General features: G+C 41.2%; 2 protein-coding genes and 2 pseudogenes across 2 annotated transcripts; 1 reads left to right on the top strand and 3 right to left on the bottom strand.

Annotated features, from left to right (window-relative positions):
• Positions 1 to 2,966: 2,966 nt before the first annotated feature.
• LOC106607775 (gap junction alpha-1 protein) lies at positions 2,967 to 8,309 on the bottom strand. The gene is made up of 2 exons (XM_014205120.3): positions 8,163 to 8,309; positions 2,967 to 5,811 (listed from the first exon to the last, which is right to left on the bottom strand). Exon 2 carries the CDS (start codon positions 5,796 to 5,798, stop codon positions 4,647 to 4,649), a length of 1,152 nt encoding a protein of 383 aa, XP_014060595.1. The 5' UTR covers positions 5,799 to 5,811; positions 8,163 to 8,309; the 3' UTR covers positions 2,967 to 4,646.
• Positions 8,310 to 9,446: 1,137 nt separating this feature from the next.
• Positions 9,447 to 10,430, bottom strand: LOC123743470 (gap junction Cx32.2 protein pseudogene; annotated as a pseudogene).
• A 1,051-nt stretch (positions 10,431 to 11,481) lies between these two features.
• Positions 11,482 to 13,070, top strand: LOC106607621 (gap junction Cx32.2 protein-like; annotated as a pseudogene).
• Positions 13,071 to 16,005: 2,935 nt separating this feature from the next.
• gja12.1 (gap junction protein, alpha 12.1) lies at positions 16,006 to 20,467 on the bottom strand. Its single transcript, XM_014205391.3, has 2 exons — positions 20,279 to 20,467; positions 16,006 to 17,246 (listed from the first exon to the last, which is right to left on the bottom strand). Exon 2 carries the CDS (start codon positions 17,215 to 17,217, stop codon positions 16,474 to 16,476), a length of 744 nt encoding a protein of 247 aa, XP_014060866.1. The 5' UTR covers positions 17,218 to 17,246; positions 20,279 to 20,467; the 3' UTR covers positions 16,006 to 16,473.
• Between the last annotated feature and the right edge of the window lie 435 nt (positions 20,468 to 20,902).

Raw genomic sequence — 20,902 nt, forward strand, 5'->3', positions numbered from 1 at the left:
ATTTTGAAAGAGCTACATGTCGAAGTTTGTTAGCTGACCCAATAACGGTGACTGTAAAGTAAATAGGGTCAAGTCTGTGTTGTGGCCACAGCTTTGTCCTAACAAGAGATGGGAAAGTGAAAGGCATGTAAAAAAAAAACTCCATAGGTCAGTTAAGAGGTGAATGGTATACTGTCTAGTCAGTTCCATAATTATTGGCACCATTGATAAAGATGAGCAAAAAATATTTATACAAATAATGAGCTGTATTGTATGCTAAAATATATATATATATTATTTTATACTAATACAATTGCTCAGAGAAAGAGATTTTGTTGAACAAATAATGCAAAATCTTAAAAAAGAAAGGGGTCACAATTATTGGCACCCCGTTGTCTATACTCCAGAACCCTCTCCTTGCCTTTTCTAAAATCTTTTATGAGATTGGAGAACGCGTTGCGAGGGATCTTAAAACCATTCCCCCATACAGAATCTTTCCAAAATCCTTAACACTACAGTATCACTCCCGAGACCCCAGCAAAAATTGTATTTTCATTCATCTGACTTTAATTTATCTGCATGTCCAGCTCTTATATTTAGCCTCACAATTAAGTGTTTTACCATTTTATTTTCAGGACAACCAGGGCTACAAGTACAATACAAAACTATTTGACATAAACAATAAAATAACGTCTGCCAGAGCAAAAGCCTGATAAAAAGGAATTTCTATAAATGCTGTAAGTACAGAAATGGTTTGATCAGTGGGGAAATGAATATTCAACTAGTCAATGACAACTGTGTGGAGTTTGGAGTTTGTGACAACCACTATGTGAGCTTAATACAGTATTGTAGGGATTTCCTATGACAATCTTCTATGTAGAAGAACCCTTTATCTTCTCACAAATCTCGTGTAGCTTGTGAGCATCACAGAGGAAAACATACAGTATGTGTATTCGTGGGATTCTCAGCTTTTCATAGATAGTTTTTAATAGTTTGTAGCTCAAACCATTCAGACTCTACAGATGATTTTATAAAAAGACCCAGCCACAGGCCCCTTTGGGATACGTCCTTGTCTCACAAACACCGCTTTAGCTAAGCCCCCATTAATCACACTGACTAAGGCAGAGGTAACCAGGTTTTTGTCCTAGCACTGGGTAGAATGTCCTAGCACTGGGTAGAGTTCATGATGCCCTTGACCTTAACAAGGGCCCCAGGACCAGTGGAAGCAAAATATCCCCATAACGTCAAAAATTCATCACCATATTTTACCGTAGGTATGGGGTACTTTTCTACATATGATTCTGTTTTTCAACGCCAAATCCACCACTGGTGTGCGTGGCCAAAGAGCTCTATTTTCATGTCATCTGATCATAGCACCGGTTCCGATCGAAGTGGTGTATTTGGCGTAGAAAAACAGAAGCATATGCAGAAAAGTACCTCATACCCACTGTAAAATATGGTGGTGGATCTTTGATGTTATGGGAATATTTTGCTTGCAATATGCAATACAGCTCAGTATTTGTATTATATATTTCATACAGTCTTTTTTGCTCATCTTTATCAAAGGTTGACAATAATTATGGACCGGGCTATATCTACCATAGACAGTACAGTAGATAGTTTATCTCACTTTTTGATGTGTTGTGCTACCCATTCATCTGTAGTTTTCCTTTAGAGGACAAGGGAATGGCTAATCTGTCAAAGATGCCTAATAAAACTCATTTCCACCCCACTGACATGATAAAAGGAATAAATAACTTTTAAAAGCTTATTTTGTGACGTGAAATATCACGTGAGGTCTACACCAGGCACCAGCTGTTTCTATTAGCTTTACTACAGTATGTATTGGTAGCACCGCCCTGGCCTTGTGGTCTGAACGGTTGAACAGGCGGTGGAAATGTAACTCAGACGTTGAGGTTTACAGTAGTCTGTGAAGAAAATAAAGCTTAACGCGCTGTAAAGCTGTTCTCATTTGAATCCTTGTTGTCTAAAAAGAAGCATGCATAAACACAGTAAAATGTTGTCTTTCTAACCTGACCACTGCACCAAGTGCAGTTACAATCACAGGACTTTATTTGACATTTATCAAGTATGCATGTGGTTAGCATCTGCACCAGAGAGTCAGAAGTTGTAGTACTATAGATTTCCATCACCTTCTGAATGCTTTCAAATGTGCTAGGACGACTGTTTGAAATGTGAAAATGCTGTGATTTAGTTTTGCTAATTTTGTTTTACGTTTGAACTATTTCTGCCATTTAGTACTCAACAGTAATGTATTTGCTTTTAAACAGAGAATACAGATTGTTGAAACACATTTTAGATAACTTTATCTTAATTGAGTAAACTGCTGCTCTGTTACTTTTCAAACTCTGGCAATAGTTCTTAATTGGTATCTACTGTTATGTAAATGCATTATGTAATAAATATTTTTCTTTTAAATGGTGTGTTTCAACTGTTTTTGTGTCTTACAGTGACATCTTGTTTAAAAGTCCTGATAAAAAAGTCATTGTTAAATTAAAAATGTAGATTAATTAGCATTGGATCAAAGTCGAGCTTTTCTCCTCGGCTCCAGCCACATGTGGTCTACAGACTGGATCCAAACATGTGGTTTTATTTAGCTTTGTGGAAAGGTTAAATAGGAAACTTGGATAAGAGAAAAAAGTGCTGAGTCTTTGCATATTATGAAGTTTTCAAAGTCTCCAAGGCATTTTCACTACATATACTATATAGTACTTATCATTCTCTTAATATCCACGAGCAGGGGATCATATATGATCATTGGGGGGGGGGGGGGGGGGGTGTTACCTATGATAGAAGAAAGGCTACTCTGTAGTCTCAACACATGACAAATGTATCTTTTGACCATAATATCTATTTCATACCTATTTTTAAGGCACTTAGGTTCTGGTGGCCCAATGAGTCTAGACTATAGACACATACTGAATCAAGAAGAGGAAAGGCAGAATGAGGTGCATATGATGCCAGACTTGTAAAGAAAGAAAAAATCTTTATTGGTTAAAAAAAGCCTTTCACAGATATAATTAATTTTTTTTTTTTTCTTGCTCTCATGCACTTACACACTGTACAACAGTGGATTTCCATGGAATGACATTAGCTGACCACATTATTAAACAAATGTACACCGAAGTGTGTCTTGTATTCTGAATGGAGGCCCTTTGCTTTAGCCTTTTGAGATCATTGAAACCAGCGGTCACAAAAAAAAAAGCCCTGTCTGAATGTATGTACTCTAGTGATTTCTGCCTGGTGTATAGTAAAATAAATTAGTAACATGCATATCAGAAAACATTTGCCACTTTTTTTGCCTCATATTACACCGTAGTCAAGATCTCAGTGCAAACACCATTGTAGCTGAATAACCCATGAAACTCTCTGTTGACGTACCGAAATACCATGATGCAATATTGGGAGAGAAAAAAACACAGAAAACATGAAAATGTCCAATTGAAATCCCATCTACAAGTGTTTGGTAGTTGTGGAGCTACATTGGCATATACCTTTTAATATATTTGACTAAATATTAGTCCAGCTCTATAAGCAGTCTTCTAAAAACTCACATTGGTGAAACAGTTAGCTTGATTTACAGTACTAAAAATCTATCTCTCAAGCAGAAATGATTAAATTGAGTTAAAAAAAAAAGAAAAATGTCACTCCAAAGGTAAAACACAAATAATCATTCTACTGCCCTCCTCTACCATCCTACAGGAAAGAAAAGAAAAAGCAGACATACACTTTAAAATGAGAAGAAAATAAAGGTTTCTTTCAAAGATGCTTCGAGACCCAAAATAAAAAACTGTTGCTCTGTATTTCTCTTACAGCAGCTTGAGTCCACAATCTGAAAGCAACCACTTTCCCACAAAACCCAAAACAACAAATATCAAATAAAACAACCGACACCACATAAATTCAAAGTTTATCAGGAAATGACAGTCCACGATAATAAAAGCAACCTCTTATTTGTTGAGAAAATGGTATTGTATTAATCATTTTTTATTATTATCAATAAATATGCAGTTGGGTGTGGTGACTTTATATCATTTCTATGGATATGACCTTGGATAGTAGTACATTTTTTATCTAGTGGTGGATGTACTTTTACTAATAAATAAATATTAATTCATGAAACTGAGCATCCTTCTTACAATCCTGTTTCACAAGACAGACTTGGAAGTCATACAGAAGATGAGTGTGACGGAGACATACAAGCCAAATGTTTTCAAACTACTTGCAAAGCATGGAAAAAAGACACATTGCTGTTATACTGAAGTGCAATCTTTCTAAATGGAATGTAACTGTGTGAGGCCATATAATGAAACCTACAGGTAAAAACATGATAACTAACACATCGCCAAGGCATATTCTTCTAAAGTGAAACGTGGGCACAGTTATCGGAACAGGGTCACGTGTTCTTCGCCCACTAGATGTTTTTGTTGTTAAAGCTTGTTAGCTCCACTAGTTTCAAAGTCATCAATAAATGTATAGTACCTCCAACAGTGTAAGTATTTTAATGTCTCTTTATTGACTCTCTAGTTAGGACAGTGAATGGGCTATGCCCCGCCCTGCCCCGCCCTGCCCCGCCCTGCCCCCGCCCCCCTTGTACTCTCTGTTCTCTGGCGCCAAGGCCACCGACAGGGGGGGCTGGGGAGGGGCTAGACATCTAGATCGTCTGGCCTTGGCCGACTGCTCATGCGACTGCTGGCTCGACTGCAAGGCCTGGGGTCCATCAGGGCCAACGGCTGCAGCTCGTGCCCTGGGGTCATTTTCTTACTCTCCTGGGTGTCGTCAGGGAAGTCAAAGGCCTGTGCGTGGGAGTTGGAGATGGTGCTGCCATTATGGCCCAGGCGGTTCTGCTCTGTGCTGTAGTTGGCCCAGTTTTGCTCGTTGGCTTGCTTGTTGTAGTTGCGAACGGAGTTGGTTCTCTCCCCAGTGGCCAGCTTGTACCCCGGGGGTGACATGGGTGACAGGGGGGCAGTGGGAGAGGAACAGCCATTATAGTATGCATACTTAGTGGTGGACAGATCCTTGGGAGTGGGGCTTAATGTCCCAGTGCCAGGGTAGTGGACGGGCGGTTGTTTCCCTTTCACGCGGTCTTTGATCCTCTTGAACGTCACGTAGAAGAGCTCAATGACATTCAGAACCAGGGAGACCAGAGAGACTACCAGCATGAAGATGATGAAGACGGTTTTCTCAGTGGGTCTGGAGAGGAAACAGTCCACTCTGTGAGGGCAGGGGGACCTCTCACAGGTGTAGACAGCGGCCAAGCTGAAGCCGTAAATGTACCACTGTATGACCAGGAAGCCCACCTCAAAGATGGACTTAAAGAAAATGCTGACAATGTAGGTTCTCAAGAGGGCTCCCTTCATCTTAACCTTCCCATGCTCCTCCAGCCCATGCTTGAGCTTTTTTAACTCAATCTTCTTCAGAGGTACGTCCACGTCGCCTCCGTCGTTCTGGATGGTTTTCAGCCCTTCCTCTTTGCGGTTAATCTTCTGCTCTATTCTCAACAGGTAGAACACATGGGCAAGGTAGAGAAGAGTCGGCGTCGAGACAAAGATAATCTGTAACACCCAGAACCTTACATGTGATATAGGAAAGGATTTGTCGTAGCACACGTTCTCACAACCAGGTTGCTGGGTGTTGCACTTGAAGGCGGACTGCTCGTCCCCCCAGGCAGACTCCACAGCCGTCCCCAGCACCAGGATCCTGAAGATGAAGAGGACAGAGAGCCACACCTTCCCTCCAGCCGTGGAGTAAGCCTGAACCTTGTCCAGTAGCCTCCCCAAAGCACTCCAGTCACCCATGATGGAGTTTTAGCTGCAATTAGACAGAAAATAATGAATATACTGTAAGTGTTCAAACATATTCCTATATACAGTAAACACGGTTATATAGCACTATATCTCAAGTTACATTTGTGAATTGGATCAAATCAAATCAAATTTTAATTGTCACATGCGCCGAATACAACAGGTGTAGACCATACAGTGAAATGCTTACTTACAAGCCCTTAACCAATGATGCAGTTTTAAGAAAATACAAGTCAAAATAAAAGTTTCAAAAAAGTAAGAGATAAGAAAAACAAATAATTAAAAAGCAGCAGTAAATAACAATAGCGGGGCTATATACAGGGGGTACCGGTACAGAGTCAATGTGTCAAACACATCTCAATGTTTGAGGAAAATCTTGTGATGGCTGTAGTGACGCACAGAACAAATCCAATTGCCGGAAAAGACCTGAACAAGACCGATGTCAAGCGCCACCTTTCACTATGCTTAATGAATCGTCAATCCGGAGAGCCATTTTAAAGGCTATTGTCTTCCTATTGGAAGTAACGAGAGGAGGATCACATTGTGTGGTCCTACCAGTGTTGATGGAACTTTTTAAAATACTAAGTAAGTGAACAGTGTAATGGTAGATGATAGGACCCAGGTTGGGGAAACACAAGCGCAGACATTTGTTTCCCCTTCATCAGCAGGGTATGAAAACATGCGCCGGGGACCTGTTTCTCATCAAACCATTGTTTGTTAACAACTGTAATAAACATGAAACAACGCAGAAATAAGAGACGCCGACCAAATTAAAAGATGTCAAATCGCGTGTATGTAAGCATTTGTCAATGTTAAATTGTGCCGTACTGTGTAATCTAAGGATTGCTATGTAAATACCCCCCCCCCCCCCCAGTCTCAAAGAAATGTCGTGCAGTTGTAGACACAGTTACTGTTCCTAACATAACACATGCATTTACTAGTCAGCTGAGAAAATAACTATACGGTCTTCAGAATAGATGCCATTTCTTATCCTCATTAACTATCATCCTCAGTAGATATCATTCCCAAAATCTGGTAGAAACTCTACCTATACAGCCTATGAAGGAAGTGGACAGTGTACTAAGGCGCGATACTGTACTAAGGCACGATACTCTCTGCTCTCAGTGCAAGCCTAAGACTGGGGACCAACAGCTCTCCTGCTGGGGAGTGTCTGGAACACGCTCTCTCTGAGCCTCTGAGTCTGGAGCACAGGGCCCCAGTTCATTGTATGCATTTTAGTGACCTGCCTAGCTCCGCTACAAAGACCCAATTCTTACAGATACTAATGACACTGCATGTCAGATAGGAATCAAGTTTGTAAACATGAATACTACCCGAATAAAGATCCCAGGAATGACTGCACAATTAACAAACATGGATCAGTAGAAGCCATCTGTTGGAGGGTGTACCAACAGCATGGCTTCACTTAGCTAATGCTGTACTCCATAGGCTACTGTACAGGATGCCTACAGTATAGTGGAAAATAACCAAGGACTGCTTCTTACTCAATAATGATGGTACCATGATGTAAAAAAATATATTTAAAAAATGTTTCACTGAGTCATTTATAGGCCTATTTAATATCACAGTACCATTTGGAAACTAGAAGAAGAAGAAACACGTCCATGTAGACGTTGCTGATCTACAGTAAGAAACCCACTGATGCCATCGTCCCCCTGAGATCTCTGATCTTGACATTATGTTATTACAGCAATGAAACGAGAAGTTGGGTGAATAAAGCAATTTGTAAGGTTGTAAGCACATCAGCTCAACTTCAAGATCTCCTTACATTGGAAGAGGATTTAAACTGTGCTCTCAAGATGCAAGGAAGACGTTTAAAAATCCGAGTAGCCCAACTCGATCACATTTCATGAAGATTTTCTATAAGGCCAAAGAAAAATATCAATGAAACATGTCAATATGCTTGGTTACGATGTAGCTTGTTTTAAAACAAATCAATCCCCAGTTTACAATTTATAAACTGTTCAGTTAAAGTCCTCTATAAAGCGTGTAATAATTATTCATTCCATGCTGCTTTGAGTAATTTTCCGCAGGTTACTCGTTTATCTTAAAAGCACCAAACACACGCAATTGGAAAAATAAAACAGCAAAAGAAACAGATGGATCATTTAAACTTTTCCTTGTTAAACCCTGAAAAAATTAAATGTTTTATAAAGGATCTAGTATGGACCATACTATATCGGATAGCCTATAGAAATACAATGCGTCTGGATTGGCACAGCGTGCCTGGAATCTGAGCGCAAATTAGTTTCTTCTGACAGTGACAAAAAACATATATAGATACGAATTTTTACTTCTTCATGTCAATAATGGCAGTTGATATAGCGCAAAGCTTACCTGGAAAGTTACTGAGAAGTCAGAAGAGAGCCCTTAGGGACTTTCTCCGTCACTTCTTCAAAACAGTCACCGCTTTCTTGAAATCCAAGTTTGGGACCACGGAGAATCTGAGACTGACTTGTCAAACTTTCCTTGCTTATAACAGTCCACATACGGGCTGGGGGAGAGAAAAAAAAAGTAACGATGGAGAGAAAAGTTTGGAGTCAGTCACCTGACCCCTACGTCAAGACTTAGACATCCTTACGCTCTGTTTCTGTACTTTTCTTCTACTGAAATGTAATTGTGCTATAGAAAAATGAACCTTTTTTATAACAAAGATTAATAACACCTTTTTCAGACCAGTATGGATTTAAAACTTTACCAAGACCAAGTCTACAGCCTATACTAAAGCGTTCTGTATTAGGTCCTGTGGGCAAACCTGTAAACTAGTAGCCTAGTTGTGGAATATGCTATGTTTTAATGGGTGAAAATAATTCATATTAATCGCATGTAGATCAAAACATGTTTGATCATCTTGTTTTTCATCATTTCTTATGCCATGTTATGTTGTTGTCATAGGTCTCCCTTTATGTCGTTTTGTGTTGTCTCTCTTGTGTTTTGTCCTACATTTATATTTCATGTATTTTTAATCCCAGCCCCCGTCCTCGCAGGAGGCCTTTTGCCTTTTGGTAGGCCGTCATTGTAAATAAGAACTTGTTCTTAACTGACTTGCCTTGTTAAATAAAGGTTCAATAAAAATGACAGACCGAAAGTGTCAAACATGAATCAAGATGAGAGTTTTTTATTTTTTTATTTTTTTTTAGTCATTTAGCAGACGCTCTTATCCAGAGCGACTTACAGTAGTGAATGCATATATTTCATTTTCATTTCATACATCTTTTTTTTTCTTTTTCTTCTTCGTACTTGGCCCCCCGTGGGAATCGAACCCACAACCCTGGCGTTGCAAACACCATGCTCTACCAACTGAGCTACGGGGAAGGCTAATTCATCAAGAAACCTACCGATTTTATGTTGCACTATAATATGGAACTTTGACATGAAAGGTAACTTGTGTTGCGTGTGCTTATGTACATCGAACTAGACCTATAGATAAGACTATAACATATAGCCTATACTGCAGATCAGCAGTGCTGTTAACGTGATCTCAATCACCAAGTTTATGCTGCCATCTAGTGTATGCTCTGGGAATGAGCGGCTGTGTGGTGTTTTTCTAATTTCTTTTTAACAGTATACATAGCCTGCCAAACATTTGTCATTGCACTGTCAGCATAGAAATGAACTGTAATATGAACAAATACATACTGAATTCACTGGAATGTAACTTTACACTTTTTATATTACTTGTAGGCCACCCATTACAGTATGTCACTTCACAGAGCAGAATATCATCAAGTGAAATCTATTGGAAGCCTAACACGTGTTTTTCTGTTCCTCCAACAGTTCAGCTTCGCTCTGGAATCTGTGAAGGCATGAGTGAGTGATCTTTATGTCTATCCATGATACAGTACCATGCTGGTGCTTCATTGTAGAGGGTGGCTGTGTTCTCAGATGAGTTAATATGCAGTGGGCACTGTTTCTTGGCTCCACATTTTACTCTAGTGCAAATCAAATAAAACACCTCGACCACATTCAAAAGCAGAGACACACAGGCCACAACAAGCATGGATATTATGAAAATGGTCTTCTCTGTAGGACGGGACATGAAGTATTCAGCATCCAGTTTGGAACTGGGCTCTTGTTGACATTGGAAGAAGGATTTCATGACAAACCCGTATAAGTAGTACTGTCCCACAATAAAAGCGAGCTCTAACGCTATCTTAAAGAGCAATTGGGTCATGTAGCTACGCAGCAGTATTACCTTGATTTAGATTTTCCCCCGGTCATCTGTGTATTTGGGCTTCTTCAACTTGCCATTATCTTCTTGGTTGTGCAGTATGACTCTTAGCTTGTTCTCCTGGCTGATGACATGCATGGCATGGCCCAGGTACAGAAGAGTTGGAGTGGAGATGAAGATGATCTGCATGACCCAGAAACGGATGTGTGATATGGGGAAGATCCAGTCATAGCAGACATTTTCACAACCAGGTTCTTCGTTGTTGCGAGAAATCAGACTGTTCGTCGCCCCACACGCTCTCCGCTCCAGCACCCAGAACCAGGATCCTGAAGATAAACAGGACACTCATCCATATCTTCCCAATCACCGTTGAGTGGGACTGCACCTTGTCCAGTAATTTAGAAAGATATGACCAGTCCCCCATTGCGGCTGATTAGTATCTATGGAATAAGAAAAGGAGTAGTCTAACATTTTATTCAGGAATCCCTTCATAGAGAAATAGTTAAATCCTACTAAGATTATACTTTGACTTTGATAGTAGACTAGTGAGCTGTCAACCCGACTGGAGAAGTACATTTGTTTCACAGGACTATTTTAAAATTAAGTTTAAATAATTTCTAATCAAAATCTATGATAGTTTATTGTATATTTCTATTGACATCTACGTTTACATGATATACTGTATTATCCTCAGTTTGTACAAAACTGATTTACTCACCAGTTTTGTTGCTTAGGTCAGAAATACATTTTAATCTACAAGCCGGAGGCGAGGAATAATGTTTGTGCCCATGGATTAGGATGTTGAAAGACTGAAAGGGTAGGCCATTCTTATAAACCTGACGGTTTGGTCAGCCTGACTCACAGTCACACTGCATGCTTGTTGTCACACTTTTACACCAATCAGACTTCACTTATGAATTTGACCCATGCAACAATGGGTCATTTCCTTGAAAAGTGGATGACCTTTTGATGCTCCACCCTCACCTCATGTTAACTTCAGCACAAAGAAGATCTAAACATGTGAGATCCAAACACACTCCGTGGAGTCATTCAACCCTCTCTGACTGTATTGTCTGCAGAAAGTTAGTGGTTCTTACCGGATGTTTGTCTTATCTGAATGTTTGTGTCAGTACTTGAAATGATTGTACACAGCTGAGATCCTCCATGAGTAAACGCATCTGTTGATGTTAGACATCTTTGAAAAGTACAGTTGCCTACTCTCTACAGTAGGTAAGAACCAAATACCATGGGTCGTGTTTGATAACATCCATGAATCCACCATGGCCTTTTGGATTTACAGACACTTGATTCCTTCACAGGGATGAGACATTGGGTGTTGACTGACCAATGATAACATATTTAGTTGAAAAAGCAGTTCTGAGGAAGAACATGAGTTCCACCTTCCTTGGTTTAAACATTTGTAAAGAGGAATGAAAATCATGCAGGGTGTCAGTGAGTATCGGGGTGGACGGTGTTGACAACATAATGATACAAACCGATGTCAAACTGTAAGAGGAGAGAATCCAATTCATCAAGAGAGTTCAGTAGAAAATAACTGGCGTGAAGAGACGGTGCTCACCTCTGAGGTAAGAAAGCTGCTTTGGTTTAACAGTTGTATTCAGGTGGTACTGTATCCTTGAGCTTACGTGGCAGCAAAACATGTTACATAGAACATCGGCTGACTACTTTATTTACATTTGTAATAACACAATTATTATCACGTTTTCATTTTTTTTGTCTTCCCTTTGACCAATTAGCCAAACTTCAATCACGGAGGACTGGTCCTTTCTTGCCTTCCTGTTGGACAAAGTACAATCCCACTCTACGGTTGTCGGGAAGGTTTGACTGACTGTCCTGTTTGTGTTTAGACTGCTGGTACTGGTGGCAGGGATCGACAAAGTATGGGGAGATGAACAATCCTATATGGTCTGCAAAACACTTTCATCGGGCTGTAAGAGTTTGTGCTAAGACCGGGCTTTCCCCATCTCCCACATCTGCTTCTGGGTTCTTCAGATCGTCTTCATCTCCACCACCACTCGGGTTTACCTGGCTCATGTCATACACGTCATCCGCAGGGAGAACCAGCTAAGACACCAACAATCAAAAGGAAATAATGGAATTGTGAAATCACCACGAAATACACTGATGCCAAGGAGAAAGTTCACATATAGGGGACCTTGCTTGTCAGTAACATGTTCATGTGTTTTTTTAAGATTCTATTTGAGGTTGGATTCATAGTGGGTCAGTATTCCCTGTATGGCTTCGTGTTGCCCAGTAAGATTAAATGCAGTGGATACCCATGTAAGGGAGACCGTGTAGAGTGCTTCATGTCATGGCCCACTGAGAACGCTATCTTTATCATCTTCTTGCAGGTGATGGCTTGTGTCTCTTTGCTCCTCAATGTGGTTGAGATGTTCTACCTGATTGGGTCAAAGGTTAGGCAGGGGCGTAGCAGCCCTTCAGCAGCTGAGATGTATGCACTTAATGACAAACACAGTTTGATAAAGATGCGTTTTGCTAGATGTCCGGTTGAATCGCTGTCTATCTTCGTAATTAGTTTTCTCATGTATAGATATCCATGCTGATGAAAGCCATGCAGTGTAGACCTCACAACTATAACAAGAGATCCCAAATACAGTAGAATGCTGTTGATTTTACCAGTGATCTCTGACTCTGTTGTGTAACACTGATTGAATGTATTGCATAGATGTTTCATTTGTGTTACACCCTTTTACCACCATGGGGTGTGGCATATGCAGGTAACACTGGGATGTTGTAATGAATAATGAGACATTGCTGAGTTGTGACTTAAATATCTCATATGTCTAGGAATGTTAGAGGAGATTAGATGCATAGGCTACCGACATCTGGGTTAACGGCGGCAGGTAGCCTAGTGGTTGAGAGCGTTGGGCAAGTAACTGAAAGGTCGCTGGTTTGAATCCCTTAGTCGGCTAGGTGAAAAATCTGCCTATGTGCATTTGAGCAAGGCACTTAACCCTAAATGCTCCTTTAATTTGCTCTGGATAAGACTGTCTGCTAAATGATTAAAATGTGACTGAATTCGTTGTTTTTTGTGTGCGTTTCTTGGGTGACACCTAGCCAGGTGTTGTAACCAGAATGTGAACCCCAACCTAGCAAGGGGGCAGGAGGCAAACCATGCCAGCTCGGCCGAGGGCCACGTGTTGGTTGTGGAAAACCGACACGGTTTTAGATACAAACTGTTTGATTGATACAGGTTCCACGGGGTGCATGATCACAGAGAGTTTCTTTAAAGAAACCTACACCTTGAAGCTGAAGGTGTAGGTCTGCTGTCAGATTGTGGTTGGCTTGTGCTGAAGCAGAAAAGGGTCTAGACATCCCTTATGTAGGCAACCTAGAGTTGGATGTACTGGTAATAGGTAAAACCCTTTCAAAACCAAAATTATTTTATTTTATATTTATATATTTTCTCCCCAATTTCGTGATATCCCCAATTGGTAGTTACAGTCTTGTCCCGTACGGACTCCGGAGAGGCGAAGGTCGAGAGCCATGCGTCCTCCGAAACATGACCCTGCCAAGCCACACTGTTTCTTGACACACTGTTCACTTCACCCAGAAGCCAGCCCCACCAACGTGTCGGAAGAAACACTACAACTGGCGACCGTGTCAGCGTACATGTGCCTGGCCCGCCACAAAGAGTCGCTAGAGCGCAATGGGACAAGGACATCCCAGGCGGCCAAACCCTCCCCTAAACCGGACGAAGCTGGGACAATTGTGCACCGCCTTATGGGTCTCCTGGTCGTGGCCGGCTGCAACATCGAACCCGGGTCTGTAGTGATGCCTCAAACACTGCGATACAGTGCCTTAGACTGCTGCCAATCTCGGGAGGCCAAAACAGGGAATTCTGTCATGTCTGCTCCCGGTCTTCCCCCCGGGCGCACGAGGGCGCCGGCTCCCCAGCATTACGCACTCCTGCCACCATCATTACGCACACCTGCTTCCCTTGTCACGCGCATTAGCAATTTATTGGATTCACCTGGACTCAATCACCTGTTTATTACCTCCCCTATATTTGTCAGTTCCCCAGCTCTGTTCCCCGCTGCTGCATTGATTGTCGTCTGTCTTTGTATATCCGTGTGCTGACGCTGTTCCTGTCTTGTTCCATGTCTGTTCCTAATGAAATGTTGACTCCCCGTACCTGATTCTCGACTCCAGCGTCGGTCCTTATAGAATTCTAGTTGTCAAGGACTCCATGGACCCAGATATCAGGGAGAGAAAAGGGGAGGTTCCAGGACCAGTGGGAATGAATGTAATTCAAAATTATTTCAGCATTCTCAAGCAGCATCATGGTCCACAATACTGCCAGATACCAGTGTGAAGCCACATTTAGGCAGGCCTTAGAGGTATGTTGAGCCTAGGACATACAGGACAACAAGTTTGTAAATCTTCTCTCCCCTGCAGACCTTTTAATCCCACTATGAAGTTGGTCTCAGCCACTGGCTGCCAGGATGGGCTGAGCTCAGGGGTACCAGTACTGTTAGAATCTTTGACACCAGAGGAAGGTGACTTACCAGCAGGTATCTTGATCACCTTTATAGCTCAAGAAACAGGCCAGTTAATGATGCCAGTTATGAATGTGGGGGTAGCGAATGTGTATCTGGAACCAGGTATGCATTTAGCCTCCGCCCAGTCAGCAGAGGTGGTGTTTAGCAGTTCAGAAACAAAGGTTATGTTTACAGGTTTTCCCGATGAGAGTAGGTCTACTGTATTCATAGAACATATTCAGGTGTGTTCAAAACCAGATAAACCATCCATTTCACAACAGGTGAACGATCTACAGTTTCACAAATTGAGTCCATCTCAGGAAGAACAGGTCAGGGGTTTACTGCGTAAGTACTCGGATGTTTTTGCTAAAGGGGATGGAGATGTAGGATACACTGACCTGATAGAACATGAGATTCCTCACATAGATGATGTTCCAGTATGTCAGAGGTACAGATGTTTTCCACCAAGTCAGTAGAAGAAGGTCAAGGCTCACATCAAACTGCTGTTAGAGCAGAAGATTATCAGGGAGACGGCAAGCCCGCATTCCTCACCTACAGTTATTGTTATGAAGAAGGATGGCTCAATAAAGATGTGGATGGATTACAGGAGACTGAATGCTACAACGAGACGAGATGCTTACCCACTCCCAAGAAGTGAAGAATCCTGGATGCACTGAGTGGCGCCTGCTGGTTCCCCACCCTGGAGCTGGTGAGTGGCTTCAACCAGGTGGAGGTGGCAGAGAAAGACAAACACAAAACTGCTTTTTTCCCCCCGGATGCCTGCGACACGGGACTAGGGGCCCAGGTACACGATAGAGGGGAGCAAAAAATAAAATAGCAAACAAAATAAAACATCAACAATATGACCATACATTGAGAAGTGGTCTGTGGTCCCCACCTGCAGAACCACTCCTTTATTGGGGGTGTCCTGCTAATTGCCAATCATTTCCACCTGTTGTCTATTCCATTTGCACAACAGCATGTGGCATTTATTGTCAATCAGTGTTGCTTCCTAAGTGGACAGTTTGATTTCACAGAAGTGTGATTGACTTGGAGTTATATTGTGTTTTTTAAGTGTTCCCTTTATTTTTTTGAGCAGTGTACTTGCGTCTCATAAAATTAAACCATAATTGACTTGCAATATACTGTACATTCCTGCAGATATACATACAGCCTGTAGTCTACAGCCTCATTGCACACACATTTGCTATAGTCCATTATTACCATGAAGATTTTGTTGCACCTCTTGACCGAAGAAGACAATGCTATATTTACGGCTTGTATTTTTTTCTGAGTCATTCAAATCACTGATACAGTATACACATCATAGTCTAGTTTTGCTGCACGATTTACTTTTTTATATGCTGTACATACAGTATATTGACAGGAGAAAATATGATGGTATAAAACATCACACCAGTCGCCTGTTTATAGTTATTTAAATGTTTTCCTCATCTTATAACATAAAATACACTCTAGGCAAAGCTCACATTTTTTACATTTTATTTACAACCACATAAAATAAATACAAAAATCAAACTGACATATTTACAAATATTGAAAGTCACAAATATTTTCTGGATTTTGTTTTGGTCACTTTAGGTCAGTGTGGTTTCAATAACCCAAACAATGTATGATGAATCACATTATATTAAGATTCATACATGATCACACTGAGGAGTGACAAGACCGCTGAAAATTAGGTTGCAATCCATTTGATTCCCTTCTATTGCACACCATGAACAAATACAACATGTTGGCTTGGTTAACCAGAGGACAATAAATTAAAGCTCAAAGTTTTGGTCCTGTTACACGTACTGCATTGTATTAACCCATACTTATAGAATCAAGCCGAGCCTAACAATATTTTTTAGACACTGCATTATTTTAGGACTGAAAAGTTTCAGTGTCATCCTTTCTCTGCCACTGAATAGCTGAGTGGTGATCAATGATTTCAGGCAGTGCTGCCTCCATCCAGACAGCTGTGCATTGCGATGGCTGGGACTTGTTTGGCTCGTCTTCTTGAGCCAGAGCCACACGTAGAGCAGATCAGATAAAATATCTCCACCACATTCAGCAGCAGAGATACACACGCCACCACCAGCATAAAGATGATGAAGATGGTCTTCTCTGTTGGTCGTGACATGAAACATTCTACAGTGAACGGACAGGGAGCTTTGCTGCATTCAATCTTGGGTTCCAGAATAAACCCATACAAGTAATACTGACCCACTATAAACGCTATCTCAAGCAGAATCCTGAACAAGATATTGACTGTGTAACTAGCCAGCAATTCACCTTTGATTTTGACATGACCCTTCTCATCAGAATACTTAGGCATTTTCCCCATCTCATTGCCTGCCTGACTCAGCCATTGCCTCAGTTTATTCTCCTTGTGGATGACGTGCATGACATGTCCCAGGTACACCAACGTTGGGGTGGAGACGAAGATGATCTGAAGGACCCAGAAGCGGATGTGGGAGATGGGGAAGGCGTGGTCGTAGCACACGTTCTTACAGCCGGGCTGTTTGGTATTGCAAATCATATTGGACTGCTCATCGCCCCACACCTTCTCCGCCCCTGCTCCGAGGACCATGATCCTGAAGATAAACAGGACGGTCATCCAAACCTTTCCAATGACCGTGAAGTGCGACTGCACCTTGCCCAGCAGTGATGACAGGAATCCCCACTCTCCCATTTTTGCTGTTACCTCTGGCTAGAAAGAAGCTGGAAAAAACATAAATACGTTTGGTAAAACAAAGCGAAAGGTTGAGTTACACTATTGGCAACATTCTGACAAATGATTGGAAATCTATGATGAGATTGAATGAAAAAGGATTAAATGGGTAAAAAAAATCACAGAGTAGATGAACAGAGAGCGGTCTGTGTTACGGGGAGAAGAACACAAGCTGTTTATGGGATATTAAGGCTATTTCTTTGAGTAAAGTAAGCTATAAAACACATTGCCTGACTGGAGAGATTTCACATGCTGTCTGTTATCAAGAGATTAACTGTATTCTGAGTCAAAATCTGACGTATAATATTTTAGCATCAGACATTATAATTCAGTTTTTTTTCAATAACCAAATATACTGCTCAAAAAAATAAAGGGAACACTTAAACAACACATCCTAGATCTGAATGAAATAAATAATCTTGTTAATTACTTTTTTCTTTACATAGTTGAATGTGCTGACAACAAAACCACGCAAAAATAATCAATGGAAATCCAATTTATCAACCCATGGAGGTCTGGATTTGCAGTCACACTCAAAATTAAAGTGGAAAACCACACTACAGGCTGATCCAACTTTGATGTAATGTCCTTAAAACAAGTCAAAACGAGGCTCAGTAGTGTGTGTGGCCTCCACGTGCCTGTATGACCTCCCTACAATGCCTGGGCATGCTCCTGATGAGGTGGCGGATGGTCTCCTGAGGGATCTCCTCCCAGACCTGGACTAAAGCATCCGCCAACTCCTGGACAGTCTGTGGTGCAACGTGGCGTTGGTGGATGGAGCGAGACATGATGTCCCAGATGTGCTCAATTGGATTCAGGTCTGGGGAACAGGCGGGCCAGTCCATAGCATCAATGCCTTCCTCTTGCAGGAACTGCTGACACACTCCAGCCACATGAGGTCTAGCATTGTCTTGCATTAGGAGGAACCCAGGGCCAACCGCACCAGCATATGGTCTCACAAGGGGTCTGAGGATCTCATCTCGGTACCTAATGGCAGTCAGGCTACCTCTGGCGAGCACATGGAGGGCTGTGTGGCCCCCCAAAGAAATGCCACCCCACACCATGACTGACCCACCGCCAAACCGGTCATGCTGGAGGATGTTGCAGGCAGCAGAACGTTCTCCACGGCGTCTCCAGACTCTGTCACGTCTGTCACGTGCTCAGTGTGAACCTGCTTTCATCTGTGAAGAGCACAGGGCGCCAGTGGCGAATTTGCCAATCTTGGTGTTCTCTGGCAAATGCCAAACGTCCTACACGGTGTTGGGCTGTAAGCACAATCCCCACCTGTGGACGTCGGGCCCTCATACCACCCTCATGGAGTCTGTTTCTGACTGTTTGAGCAGACACATGCACATTTGTGGCCTGCTGGAGGTCATTTTGCAGGGCTCTGGCAGTGCTCCTCCTGCTCTTCCTTGCACAAAGGCGGAGGTAGTGGTCCTGCTGCTGAGTTGATGCCCTCCTACGGCCTCCTACGCTGACAGACACAGCAAACCTTCTTGCCACAGCTCGCATTGATGTGCCATCCTGGATGAGCTGCACTACCTGAGCCACTTGTGTGGGTTGTAGACTCCGTCTCATGCTACCACTAGAGTGAAAGCACCGGCAGCATTCAAAAGTGACCAAAACATCAGCCAGGAAGCATAGGAACTGAGAAGTGGTCTGTGGTCCCCACCTGCAGAACCACTCCTTTATTGGGGGTGTCTTGCTAATTGCCTATCATTTCCACCTGTTGTCTATTCCATTTGCACAACAGCATGTGAAATTTATTGTCAATCAGTGTTGCTTCCTAAGTGGACAGTTTGATTTCACAGAAGTGTGATTGACTTGGAGTTACATTGTGTTGTTTAAGTGTTCCCTTTATTTTTTTGAGCAGTGTATATAATGTTTTTTATATATGCAGTACATCACAGTCATATCCAACATTATTGGCACCCTTGATAAATACACACTCTATAAAATAAATAATACAAATCTAAGCTACAGTATATTGTAATATTATTTTATGCTAATAGAATTGCTCAGAGATAAAAATAAAAAAAAATATTGCTCAGTCATTTAAAAAATCTAAAAAAGATACTGGTCAAAATGACTGGCAACCCTGTTTTCAGTACCTTTCAATACCTCATCTTGTGAGGATAATGGCACTAAACATGTCCTGGTACTTGGTAAAGGGCCCAAGGACAAGTGGAAGGCAAAATAGCTCCATAACATCAAAGATCCACCACCAACATATTTGATGTTATGGGGCTATTTCGCTTCCACTGGTCCTGGGGCCATTGTTAAGGTCATACGCATCATGAACCCAGTACCAGGACATTTTAGACCTGGTTGCCTCTGCAAGGAGGCTAAAACGGACAAAAGTGCATCTTCCAGCAAGACAATAACCTCAAGCAAACATCAAAATCCACAGAGAAATGGTTAATTGACAACAAAATAATCTCAGTCTCTGGACTTGAACCCCATTAAAAAGCTGTGGTTTGAATTGAAGAGGGGATTCCAAAAGCACAGACCAAGGATATCAAGGATCTGGATTCTGTTTGCAGTAATGGTCTAAGATACCTCCCAATGTGATCTCTAATCTAAATCTCTAAACTACTGTATATCTATTTCTCTGAGCAATTGTAATAGTATAAAATCATTTCTATATTTGTTTGAGCATACAATATAGCTCAATATTTTATACTCCCTTTTTTGCTCATCTTTATCAAGGGTGCCAATAATTATGGGCCTGACTGAACATTCTGTTTTGAGTATCATTTTTTTACAAATTATTTATTTTTATTTTTATGATATGCCCAAAGTATGTAAGTGTAAAATGTCCCAAATACCACAAAATCAATATTTAAATAAAAACTCAAACTTTTGTTTGTAGGTTAAAGATATGTTTAAGCCTAGGTTGTCCATCTTACAATGGTTTAAGCTTATCCATAAATCATTTTGGTTTTAGTGATGTTAGATTTGCATTCTTATGTGTTTTCATGTAAAGTGAAAACAACAAAATAGTTCATTAAATATGTCTTACCTTTAAACAGACACCTTCTGGGCAGAACACAACATCCACCAGTTGTAGTGGCAAATGTTGAAATGCTACGTACTGCTACTAGTTTACCTTGAACTTTAGTTTTGTCGAATTACACAATTGTCTTGTCGTGCGAGCTGACACATGTTGTACATGGAAATGATACATCTGCTGTTTAGAATTATGTGTTCCTGGGAATGATTGTACAAGTTAATAATTGGCAAAACAATGATAAGGTACATTTTAAAGTTGAGTCATTTTGTATTTCCAAATGAGTCAGTAATAACCATGAAATTGCATTGTAATCTAAGCCATAGACTTTGCTAATGATTTCTCATAGAAAATGTGGGTGGTCTAGGTCTAGGTAGGCAAAGGGTAATATAAGTTCATGAAATCTTAAATCAATATTTTGAAGGGGTGGGGGATTTCTTTGGATAGTTTTCGGAGTATACTGTATGAAATTGTATATTTGTTGTTGACAATGCTCTCTCAGAATATGTGCCACGATTGACATTAATAGAGTTCTGGCAAAAAATAAGGATACTTATTTTATTATACTATAGCTATAAGCCCCTTTATTGTGAGGGTTGGAGGATGTGCCATTCCTTATTTTCAAGTTATGCCTAT

Source organism: Salmo salar, chromosome 06 (genome assembly GCF_965601325.2).
Source record: "Salmo salar chromosome 06, fSalSal1, whole genome shotgun sequence".
Taxonomy (NCBI): domain Eukaryota; kingdom Metazoa; phylum Chordata; class Actinopteri; order Salmoniformes; family Salmonidae; genus Salmo; species Salmo salar.